The following is a 21,096-nucleotide window of genomic DNA, read 5'->3' as shown; positions in this document are numbered from 1 at the left end:
CATTAGCAGCTGAAAGGATCTCAGACCATACTGTAAAAATGTGGGGCAGGGAGGAAGGAGGAGAACCGAGGAAAGAAAATCTCACCCTCTCCAAGACATTCGCTTGAGGTGACATTCAAACCCAGGTTTGGCTCATCATGGTCCCCACACTGAGACCCCACCAGAGGTCTTCTGGTAAAGATTTTCCCCAGGCTTTCTTTCATCCACAAGATCAGACTCATTTTAATTCCCTGAAATCCTGTTTTGATTGATTTTAACATACTTTTATACTCCCCATGTTAAAGACTTACTGAGGACTGTGTTGAACTATCACATGGTGACTACAAAATGTGATAATTCAGGGAAGAATGAATGGATGTTCCTGTGGGAAAAATGAGGAAAAAAAATATTGGTATTCACAAACTCTCTGAAGGAATTGTGCAACATGCAACCACTTTGAGCATGATTTAATTGGCTTCATCTAGGGCCATTAAATGGGGGAAAGAAAACCTTCAAAAGCTCCCCAGATTTAAAAGTTGCTTATAAAGCCTCTTCTTTCTGATGTAGCAGCAGTAAAGCATTTAGTGTTAATTAAGGCAATGCATTCTCATATTTTGAAATGGGATTGTACATCAACTAAGAGTGCTTCCAGACTGCTGCTATTTTTGGGGTGGGATTCAGTCCCACCATGGCAAATTGAGGCTGTGCAGTTAAAACTGATTTGGAGCCCATGCACAACAAAGCTACCGGTACTTTCCTGAAAGGTCAGACTTTTTGTGATGGAAAAATGCACTGGAAAGTGTGGTTTAAAACTTGCTTGGTGCAATCTTGTTGAATCCCTCCACAAACAAATCAGGCTGAGTGATCATTAAACAGGTTGTCTGGAAGTGCCTGAGAAATAATTATCCATGCTGTATCTTGAAACTGCTTAGTGATTTTGACAATTAAGTGCCATACAATTTTTTAAAAAAATAATAATTAAAAATGTTTCTTAATCACCGGTTGGGAGCTAACAGAGACCTGATCTGCATTCCCTGTGCATTTGGTGAGGTTTAGAGTGGCAGACCCAGACACTTCCATCTTTTTGTAGGCAAGTGAAAAGAATGGATGGTTAAAGACTGTAGCGGTACTAGATAAACACCTGCCTAGCCAAGCTTGTAAGGAAGGAACTCCACCAATCTTCATTTATTTGGAATCCAAATTTTCATGTAAGTAACAGTTTGCTGTCCTTGTGTCTAACCTACCATCTGGGTTAAGATTCTGGGAGGAAATGTGAGATGTGGATGTAACAAACCAACAAACAATTGATGGGCTAGTTTTCAGTTACCCAGGTTATGCCAGAATCTTGGCTAGGACCAGGGAATAACATCTAATGCTGCTGAAAGCCAGTTAAGCAGTGGATAAGTAAATGTGGACACGACTAAAGCACTCCCATGCAGACAAAGCTCACATTTCAGCACTTCACTGGAAGCGAGTGAACGTCAGAGTTGTGAGGTTGTGGCAGGGAGGATGAACTCCTGGCTGTCACTCAAGCTTAGGACATCAGACACTGTCTTCTTTCTTTCCCATTTATCTGTAACTGCAAGCAGGACACCATGGTTGTCCCACATTGCCCTGCTCATTTGGCAAAGAGGGAGAAATATTTGGCAGTTAACCTTGTTAGTAGCAGAATTCCCTGGGGCACTTAGTTTTACAGAGTGAGCTTGTAATATCCTTGTGTTATTAAAATGGTCAGATGCTTCAAGCCTGCTTCTGCAGCTCTGTTTTCCCCATGAAGAAAAGCAAGCTTTTTGCATACACTCAGCTGACTAGCTAGCAACCCACTGAACTCAGTTTGGATTGAGTATTAGCATATAAAACTGCAAACTTTTCACTTGGTGAGTCAGGCAGCCTGTTCTCTATAAACAGGGAGCTTTGGCTGAATGAAATGGAACTATTCTGAACAGCTTTGTGCTTCAATGCTTAAAAGCACTAAAAGCTAAGTAGTAGTAGTAGTAGTAGTAATTATAATATAATATAATATAATATAATATAATATAATATAATAAGTGTCCCATAACATGGGTAGCTCACTAAACAATGTGATGGGCTATACTGCAATGTGCTCTACATGGGGCTACCTTTGAAGGTGACCCGGAAACTACAACTAATCCAGAATGCGGCAGCTAGACTGGTGACTGGGAGTGGCTGCCGAGACCACATAACATCGGTCCTGAAAGACCTACATTTGCTCCCAGTACGTTTCCGGGCACAATTCAAAGTGTTGGTGCTGACCTTTAAAGCCCTAAATGGCCTCGGCCCAGCATACCTGAAGGAGTGTCTCCACCCCCATCATTCTGTCTGGACACTGAGGTCTGGTGGTTCCAGTGGCGTAGCGTAGGGGGTGCAGGGGGGGCCGGCCGCACCGGGCGCAACATCTGGGGGTTAGGGTTAGGGGGCGCAAATCCACGGGTTAGGGGGTGCAAATCCACGGGTTAGGGGGTGCAAATTACTTGCCTTGCCCCGGGTGCTGACAACCCACGCTACGCCACTGGGTGGTTCCCTCCCTGCGAGAAGCGAAGTTACAGGGAACCAGGCAGAGGGCCTTCTCAGTTGTGGCGCCTGCCCTGTGGAATGCCCTCCCATCAGATGTCAAAGACATAAACAACTATCGGACTTTTTGAAGTCATCTGAAGGCAGCCCTGTTTAGGGAAGCTTTTAATATTTGATGAATCATTGTATTTTAATATTCTGCTGGAAGCCACCTAGAGTGGCTGGGGAAATCCAGCCAGATGGGTGGGGTATGTATGTATGTATGTATGTATGTATAAATACAATACAATACAATACAATACAATACAATACAATACAGAAGGATAAAAAACAGTTATTTATAGTTTTAAAAAACACAATGAAAACATAGGTGTTTATACTGAGTGGGAGGGTAAATATCCCATGCTTCTGAGCATGCATGTTCCCTTTGACATATACATGCATGTTGTATCTTTTCAATGAGACATACAGCAGAAAGGACCTTTTCAACAGGCAGTGATAGAAGCAGAAAGCATTATGAGGGGAGGGCCGTATCTCAGTGATAGAGAATCTGCTTTGCATGCATAAGGTCGGCAAGGTTTACCTCGCCTGGGCTGGTTCACTCCAGCGGAGATCCCTCTGTGGGCCGGATTGCGCATGAGTGTGAGTGTACCCACCCGTGATTTCCTGCGTCTGCACAGATGCAATTTCCGGCACCGCGGAAGTGAGTCCCTGCGCGCTGCGCTGTGCCGGTTTAGCGCAGTGCGCGGGGACTCACTGAGCAGGTGGCTCGGTTCGGGGGTGGCTCGTTAAATGACCCCTGTGGGCCACTTGTGGCCCATGAGCCTTAGGTTGCCTACCCCTGCATAAAGTCTTTGGCTTATTTCCAGGTAGGATTGAGATTGTCCCCTGCCTGAAACTTTGGAACATTGCTGTCTTTCAACGTGGACAATGCTGAGCTTGATGGACCAATGGGCTGATTCAGTATCAGGCAGCTTCCAGTGATGTGGTTTATAATGGGCTATAAAAAGAACCATATGCCATTGATTCCTGTGGCCTTTCAGACAAAAGCCCTTCACAATCAAGTCAGAACAACATGGGCAATCATCAAGGATTTATTCAAATGCTAATTCACACAATGATGGCCCATCAAGATACCACCTCATTTGGCTGATCTACTCAGCAGAGCTCTCATTGCTCAGAAGAATGATGGAGAGAAATAGCACCACTGTGACAGAGTTCATTCTCCAAGGATTTATGGGAAACCCAACATTACTCTTCGTAGTATTTCTTGTCATGTATCTTTTTAGCTTGATAGGGAATCTAGGGATGGTTGTCTTGATTAGGAGCAGTCCCCAGCTCCATACCCCCATGTACTTATTTCTGACACACTTTTCATTTATGGATGCATGCATAACTTCAACCATTGCCCCTAAAATGCTGCTGAACTTCCTGGTGGAGAAGAAAGCCATTTCCTACAGTGGGTGCATTCTCCAGTTTTTCACATTTTGTACTTTTACAGATGTGGAGTCCTTCATCCTGGCTATCATGGCAATAGATCGTTATGTGGCCATCTGCAAACCATTGTCCTACACAGTCATCATGTCGAAGGCACTCTGTGTCTGGCTGCTCACTGGGGCATATGTTGGGGGGATCACGAGTTCTCTGATACACACGTGTGCATCTCTAAGACTGTCTTATTGTGGGGAGAATTCTGTCAACCATTTCTTCTGTGACCTGGCTGCCCTGATGGCTCTTGCCTGCTCAGACACATCCCTCAATGAGTGGCTTCTCTTAACTTTTGGCATCTTGGTTGAAGCGTCCAACATTGTGACTATCCTCACCTCCTATGGCTTTATAATCACAACTATCACCAGGATACACTCTGCAGGAGGCCGGCTGAAAGCCTTCTCTACATGTGCTTCTCACTTGACGACTTTTGCCCTGTTCCATGGCACCATCCTCTTCATGTACTTCCGGCCCAGTTCCAACTTCTCAATGGACACAGACAAAAGAGTCTCTGTATTTTACACTCTTGTCATCCCCGTGTTGAACCCCCTGATTTATAGCCTGAGGAATTCAGAGGTGAAGGATGCCCTAAGGAAACTGATCAGGAAAAATGTAAATCCTCACTGATTATTTTAATACTGTGGACTTGAGTAACTAAGTTTTGTGTATGTATGTAGGCTGGCTGCAGCGCTAGAAGTAAAGCCATAACCAGCAATGGCTGGTCTACTTGGGCAAATGGGGCCCTGCCCCACCAACCTCCAGTCTATCTTCAGCCAGCCCTCCACCTGCTTGCCTTCTTACAACAGCCCAGGAGGAGGTACTGCCCATCAGCTTCATTCTCCTTATTCTAAATATTGTCCTTGTAGAGGGGAGAATGGAAGCAAAACTAGAGCCTGTTATTGGCTCTGGCTTCACCTGTGGTTAACCTTTCTACCTTCCACCCCACCAATTCAAATGGGAATCAGTCACCACTGGCCACAACAAAATAGGAATTTACTTAACAGAAGTGTTCCTTTGTTCATGACTTCAGTTTAACAAACCCTCCACACATCTTAATTCCAGATGCATGCATAGGCATTATTTGAAGACGAGTTAAGTTGTGTCAGGGCTCAGTGTTTTTAGTGGTATGGTTTAATTCTAAAGCATGTAAAGTATGTAGCACTAAAGAGCCCTTGAGCAAGTGCAGATAATATTTCTGTCACCAGTGAACAATGACAGAGAGTGATTAGGTGATTAGGAAGAAGGGTATCAAGATCAGTTGGTGGTGTTTTCAGACAGACTCGAACTCTGACATCTCTTTTTCTCACAGTCATGCTCAACCTATGGTACAGTTGATGACTGGCAGGTGTATGTGTGACTCAACTTCACTGAACAGCATTCAATCTGAGGTGGGTGGTATGAAAGTTCTATCTGTGTTGATGGCCCATTCACACATGTGATGTTGTAGTCATCTGGAGATGAACATGCCAGTGGGAATCAGCTCTGGGAGAGGAAATATAGTGATGAGGGAACAAGGAAGACATGAATCCCTTAGTCAAAACAAAAAAAATTCCTTCCAGTAGCACCTTAAAGACCAACTAAGTTAGTTCTTGGTATGAGCTTTCGTGTGCATGCACACTTCTTCAGATACACTGAAACAGAAGTTTCCAGACCCTTCTATATAGTGAGAAGGTGGGGAGGGGTATTACTCAGAAGGGTGGTGGGAATGGGTGATTGGCAGATAGCTGTGATGAGCCTGTTGACGACTCTTAACGACTGCAATAGGTCTTACAGGAAAAAGCAAGGGGTGAGAAGGTGAAAAATGGCTTTGTCATGTATAATGAGATAAGAATCCAAGGTCTTTGTTCAGACCAGGACTCTCCATGGTTTTAAGTTTGGTGATAAGCTTATCACCAAACTTAAAACCATGGAGAGTCCTGGTCTGAACAAAGACCTTGGATTCTTATCTCATTATACATGACAAAGCCATTTTTCACCTTCTCACCCCTTGCTTTTTCCTGTAAGACCTATTGCAGTCGTTAAGAGTCGTCAACAGGCTCATCACAGCTATCTGCCAATCACCCATTCCCACCACCCTTCTGAGTAATACCCCTCCCCACCTTCTCACTATATAGAAGGGTCTGGAAACTTCTGTTTCAGTGTATCTGAAGAAGTGTGCATGCACACGAAAGCTCATACCAAGAACTAACTTAGTTGGTCTTTAAGGTGCTACTGGAAGGAATTTTTTTTGTTTTGACTATGGCAGACCAACACGGCTACCTATCTGTAAATGAATCCCTTAGTCTCTTGAATTGTTTCTCTGCTTCATCCACACCTGACTTTAATGTTTATTTGAAGCTGTTTGCATTCCCATTTATGTAGTGTTATTTGCATGACATCCTGGTCAAAACAGTTTCTTTCCCCTTGGTATCCCCTTGTAAATTTCTCTAATCCAGGGATTGTGTTAGAGAAAAGCAAATACATTTCCTTCTCTTGAGTTTGTCTTTAATGCATGTGTTGCTTTAAACCACCAGAGGACACTGCTTGTGTAGCAATCTAGCCAACACTTGTTTGTAGCTCTCTGTCAAAGTTAAATCCACCCATAAAAGCTGAGCTATTTTGTTTATTTTTCTCTCTCAAGCTGTTGAGCCAAAATGTTTGTTATTTTCTCCCTCTCATTTCCACTCATCCTGTAAATAGATCCTGCATGAATAAAGCCTTTAAATTCCAGAAAGTGTAAGTGATGATTCCAATCCAGTCCACCAAGCTGCAAGGTCTGCTAAGAGTTTGAGACAACAGGGCAGAGGACCATAGGGCAAATCCAATGCTGTTAATAGTACCACACCAGTTTCAAAGGGGAACTGTTTTCCACAGAAAATATTTTAGAGATCAAGAATAATTGAGAGGGAAGAAAAGCATGCAGTGGGACTGTTTCCCATTAGATTTCTTTGCCATCTTATGCCAAAGGTCTTGGTGTAGGTTATATATTGACAGCTCTTCATAGTTTCATAACTAAATTGATGAGCTATGATGAGCTGTGAATATATTATAACCAAGACCTAGGATTAACCAAAATGAAAAAGAAAAAGAGAGAGGGAAAGAAATTGAAAAGAAAGAAAAAGAAAAAAAAAGTGCCCAAGGAAGTTCAGTGGGATTCATCATCACTGTAAACTATCTCAAATGGACACAATGACAAGCTACATCATACATCATACAAAACTTAGCCTCTCCCAGATATAGAATAGTGAAGAACAAGTGTGAGCTTCAACAAAATGATGTAGTCTGGAGTGAATAGTATGCAGTGCTCAGTTTTCTAGCCAGCCAGCCAGCCAGCCAGCCAGCCAACCATTCCTTTTCCCAGAATACTCAATTCCATTTCCCCCGAGATTTCATTTTCCCATGCATTCCATGACTACTGACCATGCTCAATCTTCTTTGTGCTGTTCCCTCCTCTGCATTTCCTTTTGGCATCTTAAAATCTTGGGTTTCCCCTAAGCCTGCTGATACCTCCGTCTTGTTGGTAGGTGTGGTCCTTTTGACTTCATAAAGACCCACACTTGAAGAATGAGTTTGCTATTAGCATTCAAGATAAAATTTCACAAACACACAAAAATACAAACACAGTAAAAACGGCATCCTTTATTGGGTCAGTCCATTTGTGCAGATTAGCTTTAGGTACACAGAAAAAGGTGGGTATGAGAAAGCAGATATCATACCCTCCAAGTGTCCTGGGACAGTCCTGGAATCATGGAAGCCATCCCGGCTTTTGATTTCATCCCGGAATGTCCCTATTTCCCCTTGCCAGTGCTGTTGCCCACCAAGGCTGGTGAGGAGAATGAGCCGGCACTTGTCCTGGGCAGCAACAATGAGCATCCTGTTGCCTCTCCATGGCTTCTCCATTGCCGCCACAGCTAGACTCCTTCCTTGGGCAGTTGATGGTGGCACTGGCTCTGAGAGTCAGGCAGAGGGCAGGGGAGTCCTGGGTGGGAAGAATCATAGAATCATAGAATCATAGAGTTGGAAGAGACCACAAGGGCCATCGAGTCCAACCCCCTGCCAAGCAGGAAACACCATCAGAGCACTCCTGACATATGGTTGTCAAGCCTCTGCTTAAAGACCTCCAAAGAAGGAGACTCCACCACACTCCTTGGCAGCAAATTCCACTGTCAAACAGCTCTTACTGTCAGGAAGTTCTTCCTAATGTTTAGGTGGAATCTTCTTTCTTGTAGTTTGGATCCATTGCTCCGTGTCCGCTTCTCTGGAGCAGCAGAAAACAACCTTTCTCCCTCCTCTATATGACATCCTTTTATATATTTGAACATGGTTATCATATCACCCCTTAACCTCCTCTTCTCCAGGCTAAACATGCCCAGCTCCCTTAGCCGTTCCTCATAAGGCATCGTTTCCAGGCCTTTGACCATTTTGGTTGCCCTCCTCTGGACACGTTCCAGTTTGTCAGTGTCCTTCTTGAACTGTAGTGCCCAGAACTGGACACAGTACTCCAGGTGAGGTCTGACCAGAGCAGAATACAGTGGCACTATTACTTCCCTTGATCTAGATGCTATACTCCTATTGATGCAGCCCAGAATTGCATTGGCTTTTTTAGCTGCCGCGTCACACTGTTGGCTCATGTCAAGTTTGTGGTCAACCAAGACTCCTAGATCCTTTTCACATGTACTGCTCTCAAGCCATGTACTGCTCTCAAGAGAGGAGCACAAGGTGCCTTGACTTTTTTATTTTTATGCTTTGTGCATTTGTGTCTAATCTTGCCCCTCTCTTTATTTATTGGTGTGTGTTTTTCTTTCTGCAAATTCTACCAAAGAATAAATTTTTAAAAGGGGGTTAAGGGATTTTTTCAGGATGGTGGAGGCAGGGGTGGAGGAAGGAGGGTGCGGTGGGTGCAGGCTGTCCCGGGTGTCATCACGGGGGGGGGGGACGACAACGACGAAATGCCGGGCGGCACTCATCGCGGGGCCTGCAGCGTGCCCAAGCCATGTGTCTCTTGTGGGAGAGATGGGGTGGCTTGGGTGCACAAAGGCTCCGCGCTGCCCAAACGGTCCGCCTGCTGCCTCCCCCCCCAGCTGTAGGGTGGTAGAGTGGGAGGAGGCAGGCACACTCTGGAGGCCCCGCGGTGCACCCTGCCCCTATGTGAGGGTTGCCCTGCCCTCGCCCCACCCCTATGTGTGACTCGCCCTGCCCCTGGGCGTGCTGCCCCAGTCACCTGAGCGGCTTCCTCTGCCACTGGTTGGAGGTCATGTGTGCTGTGTCCTATTGGTGTAGTGGTGGTGGCGGTGGGCAGGGCACAGGTTCAAAACTGTGGGAAGGGGCCAGCGGCACTGGGTGGCAGTGTATTTTGCTTGAAGTGCCAAAACATCCGGGACCTCAGGAAGTATCTCTCCCAGTACTGATCTCATCTCTGATAAAGCCCTGGTAAGATACTTAGCAATCCTAAGGATCCCCAGAACACAGTTTTACAAACATGGCGTACACTTCCTTTGAGGCAAAACCATTCCCTCTCAAAAGCCTTAAGTTGGCAAGTGCTTTTGTCAGGGCATCCTTCACATCCTTGTTCCTCAGACTGTAGATCAGAGGATTGAGCATGGGGATCACTACCGTATAGAACACTGAAGCCCATTTGTCTTGGTCCAAGGAATAGCTGGAGCTGGGCCGAAAATACACGAAGAGCATTGTCCCATGGAATATCCCAACGGCTGTAAGGTGGGAGGCACAGGTAGAAAAGGCTTTACGTCTGCCTTCAGCAGAGCGCATTCTCACAATTGTGCCCAAGATGTAGATGTAGGAAACAAGAACCATGCCAATGCTGCTGGCTAAAATGCAGCCAAAGAAGATAAATACCATAAGCTCATTGTTGTATGTGTCAGAGCAAGAGAGCAATAGAAGAGGAGGCTCGTCACAGAAGAAATGATTGATGATATTAGACTTGCAGAATGGTAGTTGGAATGTACAGCAAGTGTGTATCATTGCATCCGCCATGCCTATGAAGTAAGCCATAGCCATCAACCGTCTGCAGACTCTTTTGGACATAAGGACTGAATAGTGAAGGGGATTGCAGATGGCCATGTACCTGTCATAGGCCATCAAAGCCAGCAAAAGGCAATCAACATCTACAAAAAGGGAAAGTATATATAGCTGTATAGCACAGGCATTGAAAGAAATTCTTTTGGTCTCAACTAAGAGGTCAGCCAACATTTTGGGAGCAATGGCTGAGGAGTAGCAGAGGTCAGCAAAAGAGAGGTTGCCCAGGAAAAAGTACATGGGGTTGTGAAGCTGAGGCTCAATGCAAATTAAGACAATCATCCCCACATTCCAGATTACTGTGATGACATAAATCAGTAGGAAGAGCATAAAAAGAGGGAGCTGCATTTTTGGATCATCTGTGAATCCCAGAAGAATGAATTCTGCTATGATAGAATTATTTCCTTGATCCATCATTTCCCTCAATCAGTGCTGGGTTCAGGATGATTCTTTCTTTTCCTTGAGAAGGGAAGAAAGAAGATTTGTTTTTTTGACAGTTCCCCACAACTTCCTTTTTGTTTAGAAACAACAGCAGTCCTGGATTCAAGATAATGGCCATCACAAGCTCAGCTGCACTAGTTCAACACAACACCAGCTATGCTCCACATCCCTGGCACATCCGTGTTTCAGCCGTTCTCAAGAGAGGTTTTTTTTTTTTGAAAAATCAGTAACAATAGAGGACAGATTCAAGGCTTTAGCCCCATGTACCAGAGGTTTGGTGATGTTATTGCAGACCCAAATGCTAAATATTTCTTTCTGAATTAGTGAACTTACCTAAGGTGTGGTCTGGAAGGTTTCTCTGCTTTCAGAAACTGAGTAGGGGGAGAGACCTTAAATGCTAGCTGCTAGGCACCTGGGACATCATCCCTGATGCTACTGAATACCCCAGATACCCATGGTTGTTTTGATTATTACATTTTAATTGGCTGCTTGCATGCAAGAGACCTCTAAGACTTCCCTTCTGATTTTTGTATAGTCAATTTTAACTATCTAGGTCTAGTATAACTTCTACACACTGGTCTGGATTGTTTCTGTCAATGGTTTTGAGAGCTCCTCACCAAGCCATGACAACTCCTACAGATTCTGCCAAAATACTAAGGCATGCACTCTCTTTCATTCCATGATGGCATGGTACAAATTGTAATTTGTTTGCTTTCTCAACAAATCCAGTGGAACAATGCAGGAGGAAGCATGAACAAAAGTAAAATTGTTATGTTTGTCATCTTTGTGCTTCACTGTCCTCAGATCATAATTTCCTTTGTGAAATGACATTGTGGGCCCAAGTACTGGTATTTGGGCAAACAAACAAACAAACAAACAAACAAACAGTCAGATAAGTAAGTAAGTAAGTAAGTAAGTAAGTAAGTAAGTAAGATACTTACTTATTGTGATGTTTTAAGATGGTGCCTCTTGCATTGGTAACAAGATTTGCATGTTATATTCATGGATATATGCACTTTTATAAACACTTTACCTCAGTGTATATGTTTTTGGAGACATCTTTGGCAGGAGAACACCACTGTCAAATCTGAATTGCAAAGGTGAGCATGGAAGCTCAGTGGGATTCATCATTGCTGAACTGTGAACTATTGCAATTGACACAAGACCAAGGCAACTATCTGTTAACAAACAATAGACATCCATAAAAATAGCAAAAGTAGTTTCTTTCAAAAATAGATTTTATCTTATACAACTGCAAACACAGTAAATAAAGAGTCCACTTGTGTTATACCAGTAGTTCAGTGGTCGGACATTGTTCTGGTAATCAGACGTTTTGTAGCTAAAGAGCTTAGTCATCGAGCTGTCAAAATCATATCTAAGATTCTGCCATACATTAGGGACTCCATGGATTTCGTTCAACAAATTGAGTCAGTGGTAATTCCTTCTGATTCTTTCTTTGTGACTCTGGATGTTAAATCTTTATATACCTCTATACCTCATGAGGAAGCCTGCACTTGTGTATCTGTCTCTCTAGGACGACATACCTTTTCAAATCCTCCAAAACATTTTCTTATGGACCTATTAGACATAGCTTTAGAGAACGATTTCTTTAGGTATAGTGACACCTTCTATTGTAAAGTGAAGGGTGTAGCCATGGGTAATCCCATGGCTCCTTCCATAGCCAATTTATTTATGGCTGATTTTGTGTATGGGCCTAATAACCCTTTTGCTTCATATCTGGTTTTCTGTTGAAGGCTCATTGATGACATCTTTCTGATTTTTTTAAAATGCCAAGAGATTTCCTGACTTTATATCATGAATTGATCAACTACACACCTTGCTAATGTTTTCTGCCAATACTAATCATTAATCAGTCCCATTTTTGAATACTTTAGTTGCATGGACCATTGGGATTTTTTTTCTGTTTCCCTATATAAAAAGGATACTGACTGTAACACTTTGTTACATTTCAAACCACATCATCCATACAATCTTAAACATAACCTATCTTTGGGCCAATTTTGTGTCGAAAAAGGATTTCCTCTACTTTGGACATGTACCAATGAGCAGCAGGTGAGCTAGAGATTGCCATGGTAAATAGAGGACATCCCCGGCATATTATTAATAAAGCCTGGGTGAAAGTAGATGCATGTGACAGAGGGGACCTTCTTGTACCCAGCAGGAAAATACCATAAAAAATGTATTACCTGCTCTTTTGAGTTTACCCCGCAGACGATGGAGGTAAGACAAATCATAAACAGATACTGGGGCTTTGTATCTCACATTGTGGGTTGTGATCTGCCTCCCTTGATAGGGTTCCACAGAACCTCCAATGTTAAATTTTTTTTTGGTTCACAGTGATTTTAAATGACCACAGAAAATTTCTCATCTACCAGTGGCACACTTTAAGTGTAGAGGCTATTGAAACTGCCTCATATCATGTCCCTAACAGCTCCACGATTCTGAAACGAATGGGTTCACTAACTGTGGCACCAGAAATGTGATTTATTTAATTGAATGCACTTGTCAGTTGATATACATTGTGCCACCACCCGCCCTGTTAAGACTCGTATTTTAGAACACCGATCCCACATTAGAGGCAAAATCAGAGAGGCTCTGCTGGTTGAACACTTCATTGAAGAAAACCACACTTGTGATGACTTTCGCTTTTTTGTTGTAAAGCACAAATCTTCAACTCACTCCACTGGCATTAATGTGTCCAGATTACTTTCCCAGATGGAGTCCAAGTGTATTTATAAACTCAATACACTAGATCCACATGGATTAAATTCAACATTAGAATTCACAGGATTCATTACATGTGACTGTGTTTGTGGACTTTCTGCTGCTAGGTCTTTAAATTTGTGAGCCCCACCCATGTTTCCTAAGAAGGTTTAACAAACTGAAAGACACCGTCCTCCTTCTTTGCTCCTTCCAATGGAAACATGCAGATGAGTGCAGGTAGGTTTCTATAGAGATTTTTTGCAATAGTGGGACTGGGGGTATTAACTATATATGTGCAAATAGACTAGTTATTGTCTCACCTTTATTCTTGTAGATATACTCCTGCTTTAAGTGTTTACATAATGTCTTCTCTTGTATATTATTTACTACAAAGGTATGTCTTAATTATGCATTCTCAACGTATTTTTAATTTTCCTTATTCTACAGTACTTGTTAATTCAGTGCAATTCTGTTACAACTGATTTTAACAGCTTGATGACCAAGCTCTTTAGTTATGAAATGTCTGATTACCGGAATGACGTCGATCACTGAACCACTGGTATATTACAAGTGGACTCTTTATTATTGTGTTTGCAATTGTTTAAGATAAAATCTATTTTTGAAATAAACTACTTTTGCCATTTTTATGGATGTTTAGTGTTTGTTTACAGATAGTTGCCTTGGTGATATTATCTTGTGTCGACTGAAGTAGTCATTGTAAAAGGTCATTGTAAAGGACGCCTGGACGGTTAAGTCCAGTCAAAGGCGACTATGGGGTTGCAGCGCTCATCTCGCTTTCAGGCCGAGGGACCCAGCGTTTTTCCACAGACAGCTTTCCAGGTCATGTGGCCAGCATGACTAAACCGCTTCTGGTGCAACGGGACACCGTGTTGGAAGCCAGAGCGCATGGAAACACTGTTTACCTTCCCGCCACAGTGGTACCTATTTATTTACTTGCACTGGCATGCTTTTGGACTTCTTGGTTGGCAGGAGCTGTGACAGAGCAACGGGAGCTCACCCCATTGCAGGGATTCGAACCACCAACCTTCTGATTGGCAAAACCAAGAGGCTCAGTGGTTTAGACCACAGCGCCACCCTGTTCATTGTTTTATTGTTATGAACTGTGAACTATGGCAAACTACATCATACAAAAGTTAGTTAGACTCTCCCAGATATCGAATAGTGAAGAACAAGTATGAGCTGCAACAAAATGTTGCAGTCTGGAGTGAATAGTATGAAGTGCTCAGTGTTGCAGCCAGCCAGGCAACCATTCCTTTCCCCAGGATACTCCATTCTATTTCCCCCAAGATATCATTTCCCCTGCACAACAATCAGTCAGCATTCCATGACCATGCCCAGTCTTCTTTGTGCTGTTCCCTCCTACACATTTCCTCTTGGCATCTTAAAATCTTAGGTTTTCCCTAAGGCTGCTGATACCTCCGTCTTGTTGGTAGGTGTGGTCCTTTTGACTTCATAAGGACCCACACTTGAAGAATGAGTTTGCTATTAGTATATAGGATAAAGCTACACAAACCCATCAAAAATACAAACACAGTAGAGTGGCATCTTTTATTTTGTCAGTTCATTCGCATAGATTAATTTTAGGTACACAGAGACATGGTGGTGTGAGAAAGCAAATATGTACAGGGTTCTGGGTTGTTGGTTTGGTTTTTTTTTGCTATTATTATTATTATTATTATTATGATCTTACTTTCTTCTTTCAACCCTTGGAATATAATGAGTCACATGGTCAGCCGAAGTCATTCGGCTCCTGAAGTATGAAATCTAAACCCCCACCCCAAGTTTGAGATGGCTGATTAGGGGCACCATTAAAGAGCAAAGGAGCAGCAGTGATCTATATTTTGTAAAATGCTTTGAACTTCTATTACAATCAAATGGCATGTAAATATTGTGCAAAAATAAATCAATCAATCAAATATACCAAACTGCAAAAGCATGTTTTTTTAAAAAAATAGAGTGCAATCCAGCCAAAGTTAAGAACCTTTTAAGTGTCGTTGACTCATTTCAACAGGGTACAGTTTAGCATTTGCCTGACTATCCCACTGAAATGAAGTGATTCAAATCTGCTCAGCCCTGGGGACAGACAGGATTTGGGGAAATAGCTGGATTACAACATACTACCAAGATAGTTTGAAAAAGACAGAAGCGACACACATATTTTGCTGATGTGTGAACTGTTACATATGGGCATTTTTAAAAAAATCGTATGGTTTGTACAGCCAGTGGTTTTCCCTTTCTGCCTTCTGGGAGACGTCTCCACATTATCTGCCAAGGAACCACTGCTTGCTGTAGAAAATTAGGGAAGATTACTCATTTTTTTAAGTAGCAGGAAACTTGTCTTTTCAGGAAGCATAGGTCTGATCCTCCTCATGAGGTGAAGCTGTTGTCTCAGGCAGCGGATCTGGGCCCGAGGAGCACACTGTTTACCTCCATGTCTGTGCCTGGGCCTCTGCGGTTGTGCCCCTGCTGCTACACCCTCCTTGTTGTGCCTGAAGTGCACTATGGCAGTGCTGGCAAGGGGGCAGCGGTGGCAGCACAATATGAGAGGGCAGTGGCAGTGGTGGTGGGCAGGTTCAAATCTGTGGGGAGGGGCCAGTGGCATTGGGTGGCCATGCACTTTGCTTGAAATACTAAAACATCCGTGGTCAGATGTGAGGAAGTATCTCTTCCAGTGCTGATATCCTCTCTGATAAAGCCCTGATAAGATACTTATCAATACCAGGGGTCATCAGAACACAGCTTTGCAAGACTTAAGACTCCCTTCCAAAAGCCTTAAGCTAGCAAGTGCTTTTGTCAGGGCATCCTTCACATCCTTGTTCCTCAGACTGTAGATCAGAGGATTGAGCATGGGGATCACTACCGTATAGAACACCGAAGCCCATTTGTCTTGGTCCAAGGAAAGAGTGGAGCTGGGCCGAAAATACATGAAGAGTATTGTCCCATGAAATATCCCAACGGCCGTAAGGTGGGAGGCACAGGTAGAAAAGGCTTTGCGTCTGCCTTCAGCAGAGCGCATTCTTATGATTGTACCTAAGATGTAGATGTAGGAAACAAGAACCATGCCAAGGCTGCTGGCTAAAATACAACCAAACAAGACAAATAACATGAGCTCATTTTTGTATGTGTCAGAGCAAGAGAGCAATAGAAGAGCAGGCTCATCACAGAAGAAATGATTGATGATATTAGACTTGCAGAATGGTAGTTGGAATGTACAACAAGTGTGTATCATTGCATCCGCCATGCCTATGAAGTAAGCCATAGCCATCAACCGTCCGCAGACTCTTTTGGACATAAGGACTGAATAGTGAAGGGGATTGCAGATGGCCATGTACCTGTCATAGGCCATCAAAGCCAGCAAAAGGCAATCAACATCTACAAAGAAGGAAAGTATATATAGCTGTATAGCACAGGCATTGAAAGAAATCCTTTTGGTCTCAACTAAGAGGTCAGCCAGCATTTTGGGAGCAATGGCTGAGGAGTAGCAGAGGTCAGCAAAAGAGAGGTTGCCCAGGAAAAAGTACATGGGGTTGTGAAGCTGAGGCTCAATGCAAATTAAGACAATCATCCCCACATTCCAGATTACTGTGATGACATAAATCAGTAGGAAGAGCATAAAAAGAGGGAGCTGCATTTTTGGATCATCTGTGAATCCCAGAAGAATGAATTCTGCTATGATAGAATTATTTCCTTGATCCATCATTTCCCTCAATCAGTGCTGGGTTCAGGATGATTCTTTCTTTTCCTTGAGAAGGGAAGAAAGAAGATTTGTTTTTTTGACAGTTCCCCACAACTTCCTTTTTGTTTAGAAACAACAGCAGTCCTGGATTCAAGATAATGGCCATCACAAGCTCAGCTGCACTAGTTTAACACAGCACTAGCGGTGTTCCACATCCCTGGCACATCCCTGTTTCAGCCTTCCTTTGGGAGGCTGATAATGTATATACACCCGCAAAGCCTGAGCAAAGCCTACCTTAGGTTTGCCATATTTGAAGAGGTAAAAATCCATACACAAAAAGTTCTTGAGCTTTTTTAAGGGCAATTGCCGAAGAATCCCTCAGCCACTGCCGAGCCCAAGCTGCCCACACCAGAGTCCCATCCATATGACAACCCTATCTATATCTGTAATGTGCAAAGTTGTGGCCAATTTTCAATCCCAACAGTTGTCTTCTTGAGTTTGTTCCACCTACCTTTGCTATCGTCCTCGTCCACGGGAGTGTGGGGCTCTTCAAGTGTGTCTGCAAGAGAGTTTTTTTCTTTTGAAGAACAGTGTCAGTGGAGGGCAGATTCAGGGCTTTAGTGTCTTTACCCGAGGTCTGGTGATGCTATAGCAGAACCATACACTAAATATCTCTTTCTGATTTAGTGAACTTACCTGAGATGCAGACTGGGAGGTTTCTCTGCTTTCAGAAACTGAGTAGAGGGAGAGACCTTAAATGCTAGCTGCTAGGCACCTGGGACATCATCCCTGATGCTACTGAATACCCCAGATATCCATGGTTGTTTCGATTAATTTTAATTGGCTGCTTGCCTGCAAGAAACCTCTAAAACTTCCCTTCTGATTTTTGTATAGTCAGTTTCAACTATCTAGGTCTACTATAACTTCTACACCCTGGTCTGGATTTTTCCTGTCAATGATAGTGAGACCTCGCCACCAATCAATGACAAGGCTCGTGGATTCTGCCAAAATACTAAGGCATGCACTCTCTTTCAGTCCATGACGGCATGTAACAAATTGTACCTTGTTTGCTCCCTCATCAAATCCACTTGGACCATGTAGGTCCCTGCAGCAGCAAATTTGTTCTGTTTGTCCTCTTTGTGCTTCACAGCCCTCTGATGATCATTTCCTTTGTGAAGATATCACATCATGAACCTAAGTACTGATACTTGGGCAAACAAGCAAACAAACAAACAAACAAACACACACACACACTACTGTGGTGTTTTAAGATGGTGGTTGAGATGCCTCTTGCATTGGCAACAAGATTTGCATGTTATATTCATGAATATATATATGTGTGTATATCTATCTATCTTTGGTTTCTAGGAGGAAGGTGAAACGGGAGGCATATGCTTCCCAGTCTCCTGACGCTGGGTTGAACAGCAAGAAGCTGCTGTTGGTTGCCATTCTGAGTTCCTTGGGTCCCGGAGCTGAAGCCTGGATACACAGTGTGAGGCAGTGGTGTGGCAGGTGGTGGTACTGCGGTGCTGTGTGTGGTGGTCAGCTCAGCGGGATCCCACCTTTGTCGCCAGTGAAATATACTCGGAGTCGAGAGTGGATTTCATGCTCTTTATTCAGCTCATAGTGGTGAGGAGGAATGGAAGTTCCCCCACAATATCTGCTTTATGTACATTATTTACACAATGGGCCCCACATGATTGGCTAATTCCGGGATTCTCCTGTAGGCCAATCAGGTTGTGGATTCACTTCCACCTGGAGCTGGATTGGGTGGCTCCTGTGGACCAATCAGACTGCTGTATTTTGGATCCTATTCAACTCAGTACATAACACCAGTAAACACGTACATAAATATAACAACCACATATCTGAAGCGGCACAGGAAGACAGTCCTGAAACCATTTTGACTCCAAAACTGACCAAATGTTTCTCTGCAAGGAGAGAGGGGGTGAGGGAACCTTCTCATTGTCTCAGGAATTAAGTAATTACCATCTCAAAGGAATGTCCAGACTACTGGAAAAGGCAATCAGATAAGGCATTATCAGATAACCTGGTAGACAGGAAAAACAACAACATTCGAATGTTTGTTGTAGACCGCCTTTTCTGTGATGTAGGTATGATGTTTGTGGGGGGTGGTCTTGGGCTGCACCCCTTCTGTGATGTATGTATGGAGGGGTGGTCTGGAGCTCCAGGGCAGGGAATTTCAAAATGTCTATATAAGGGTGGGCACACCTTTGTTCTGGGTCCTCCTTCTGCGTGTGAGGGGAACACCCTGTTGCAACAGCTTTAATAAAGATCAGGCTTACTAGCTGCTTTGCTTCACAATATTCTCTGGTTGGCCTCTGTTATTTTCTCCTACCAATAGAGAACCTACAAAGGACTCTATAAAGGCTCTTGTGTACCCCATAAGGGAATAAGGGCAGATTTTGTTTACAACACCCCTGTGAGGCAGTTGGGGAGACGGAAGCTACCTGCCTTCCTACAGCTGCCTAAGTCCTCTTGTCTCCAGGTGTTAGGGATGTGGCTGAATCGAATGCCTGGGAAGGGTCAGATTCTGGAGATGAAGGAATGCCTGTACAAAGGGAGACAGAGTCTGACTCTGGAGATGAGGAATTGCAGCCACAGCCAGAGCAGGAGTGGGCTAGTTCACCCCCCCCTTCACCAAGGGCTGGGAAAGCTCACAGGCAGAGGGAGGGGAGGGGATAGATGACATTGAGGGGGTTGCTATGCATCTGGGAAATGGGCAGTGTTTAGAGGGATCTTCGTTTGATAGCAGGGAGGGGGTGACCAACTCTGAAATATACTCAGAGTCGCAAAGTGATTTCATGCTCTTTATTCAGCTCATAGTGGTGAGGAGGAATGAATGAAAGTCCCCTCAAAGTATCTGCTTTATATACATTATTTACACAATGGTCTGCACATGATTGGCTAATTCCGGAATTCTACTGTAAGCCAATCAGGTTGTGGATTCACTTCTATCTGGAGCATGATTGGGTGGTTCCTGCCAACCAATCATACTGCTGCATTGTTCTAGGACCAATCAGACTGCTGCATTCTGAATCCTATTGTTCTAGGACCAATCAGACTGCTGCAGTTTGGATCCTATTCAACTCAGTACATAACAAACTCGTAGCTAATGGCAGCAGGCCTAGAGCTGCTTTCTGGGTGTAATTTGTAAATAAATGTACATAAAACTGCCAGAGATTCATTAATTCTTATTGGAGCTTGCTTGCCTGCCTGAGATCATTACACCAGGGTTTCCTCCAAGCAATCTGGGATTGTGCCTGCATGTCTGCCTTGCCTTGGGAGACTGGGAGAGGGTGGGGAAGGGGAGCCTGTCACAGCATGTTTCTTCACCAGCCTGACTCATCTCTGCCTCTTGGCCTCCCTCATTCCACTCTCCTGCTTCTACATCTGGACTCCTCTGTCACAGGCTCTCCCAGCTCACTAACGCCTGTTACATCTTCAGCTTCTGACACCTCCTCCTTCCAGTCTTCTCCCTCTTCTCCCTCTGACCACTCATTGTCGTCCCACCACCACATCCTGGGTATACCCTCCAACATTTCTCAGATGAAAATAGGTGCGTCCCATTCCACAATGATAATTTTACTATTTATACCTCACACATACTACTCGGTTGCCCCAGCCACTTTGGGCAGCTTCCAACATATATTAAAACATTAAACATTAAAAAAACTATACAGGATTGGCTTCAAATGGCTCGGGGGGGTCTGATAACTCCATATCCTCCAATATTTCTCCAATGAAAATAGGGACATCCTAAGGAAAAGTGGGGCATTCTGGAATCAAATCAGAAACTGGGACAGCTTTTCTAAGTCAGGGATGTCCCTGGAAAATAGGGACACTTGGAGGGTCTGCCTGGGCTCTGAGCCTTCTTCCCTTGGGGTTCCCCAGCTGGTTCCTCCCACTATTCCTCTGCATCCAACCAGCCCCTGACAGTGCCCCACTAAAGGGATCCAGGGAGAAATGTAAAGTATTGCACTTGGGCAAAAAAAATGAGAGGCACAAATACTAGATGGGTGACACCTGGCTTGAGAGCAGTACATGTGAAAAGGATCTAGGAGTCTTGGTTGACCACAAACTTGACATGAGCCAACAGTGTGACGCGGCAGCTAAAAAAGCCAATGCAATTCTGGGCTGCATCAATAGGAGTATTGCATCTAGATCAAGGGAAGTAATAGTGCCACTGTATTCTGCTC

General features: G+C 43.8%; 4 protein-coding genes across 4 annotated transcripts in view; 2 read left to right on the top strand and 2 right to left on the bottom strand.

Moving 5' to 3' along the window:
• Window positions 1-3,819: 3,819 nt before the first annotated feature.
• The window catches only part of LOC307201238 (olfactory receptor 5AR1-like), a gene marked incomplete at both ends in the record, with an annotated part of 36,403 nt that continues 19,126 nt past the window's right edge, over window positions 3,820-21,096 (top strand). Inside the window, one exon of the mRNA XM_079950280.1 lies at window positions 3,820-3,849. Coding sequence (XP_079806406.1) covers window positions 3,820-3,849 — 30 coding nt within the window. The remainder of the gene's footprint in view (window positions 3,850-21,096) is intronic.
• On the top strand, window positions 3,928-4,626 carry LOC307223532 (olfactory receptor-like protein OLF1; the record flags this gene model as incomplete). The annotated part of the gene is made up of 1 exon (XM_079989537.1): window positions 3,928-4,626. One exon carries the CDS (start codon window positions 3,928-3,930, stop codon window positions 4,624-4,626), a length of 699 nt encoding a protein of 232 aa, XP_079845663.1.
• Window positions 9,427-10,431, bottom strand: LOC307223519 (olfactory receptor 5AR1-like; the record flags this gene model as incomplete). Its single annotated transcript, XM_079989534.1, has 1 exon — window positions 9,427-10,431. One exon carries the CDS (start codon window positions 10,429-10,431, stop codon window positions 9,427-9,429), a length of 1,005 nt encoding a protein of 334 aa, XP_079845660.1.
• Window positions 15,929-16,900, bottom strand: LOC307222066 (olfactory receptor 5AR1-like; the record flags this gene model as incomplete). The annotated part of the gene is made up of 1 exon (XM_079987109.1): window positions 15,929-16,900. The coding sequence occupies one exon, from the start codon at window positions 16,898-16,900 to the stop codon at window positions 15,929-15,931; it is 972 nt and encodes a 323-aa protein (XP_079843235.1).

Source organism: Podarcis cretensis (assembly GCF_951804945.1).
Source record: "Podarcis cretensis genome assembly, chromosome: 1".
NCBI classification, from domain to species: domain Eukaryota; kingdom Metazoa; phylum Chordata; class Lepidosauria; order Squamata; family Lacertidae; genus Podarcis; species Podarcis cretensis.
This window is presented reverse-complemented; position numbering and strand designations above follow the sequence as displayed.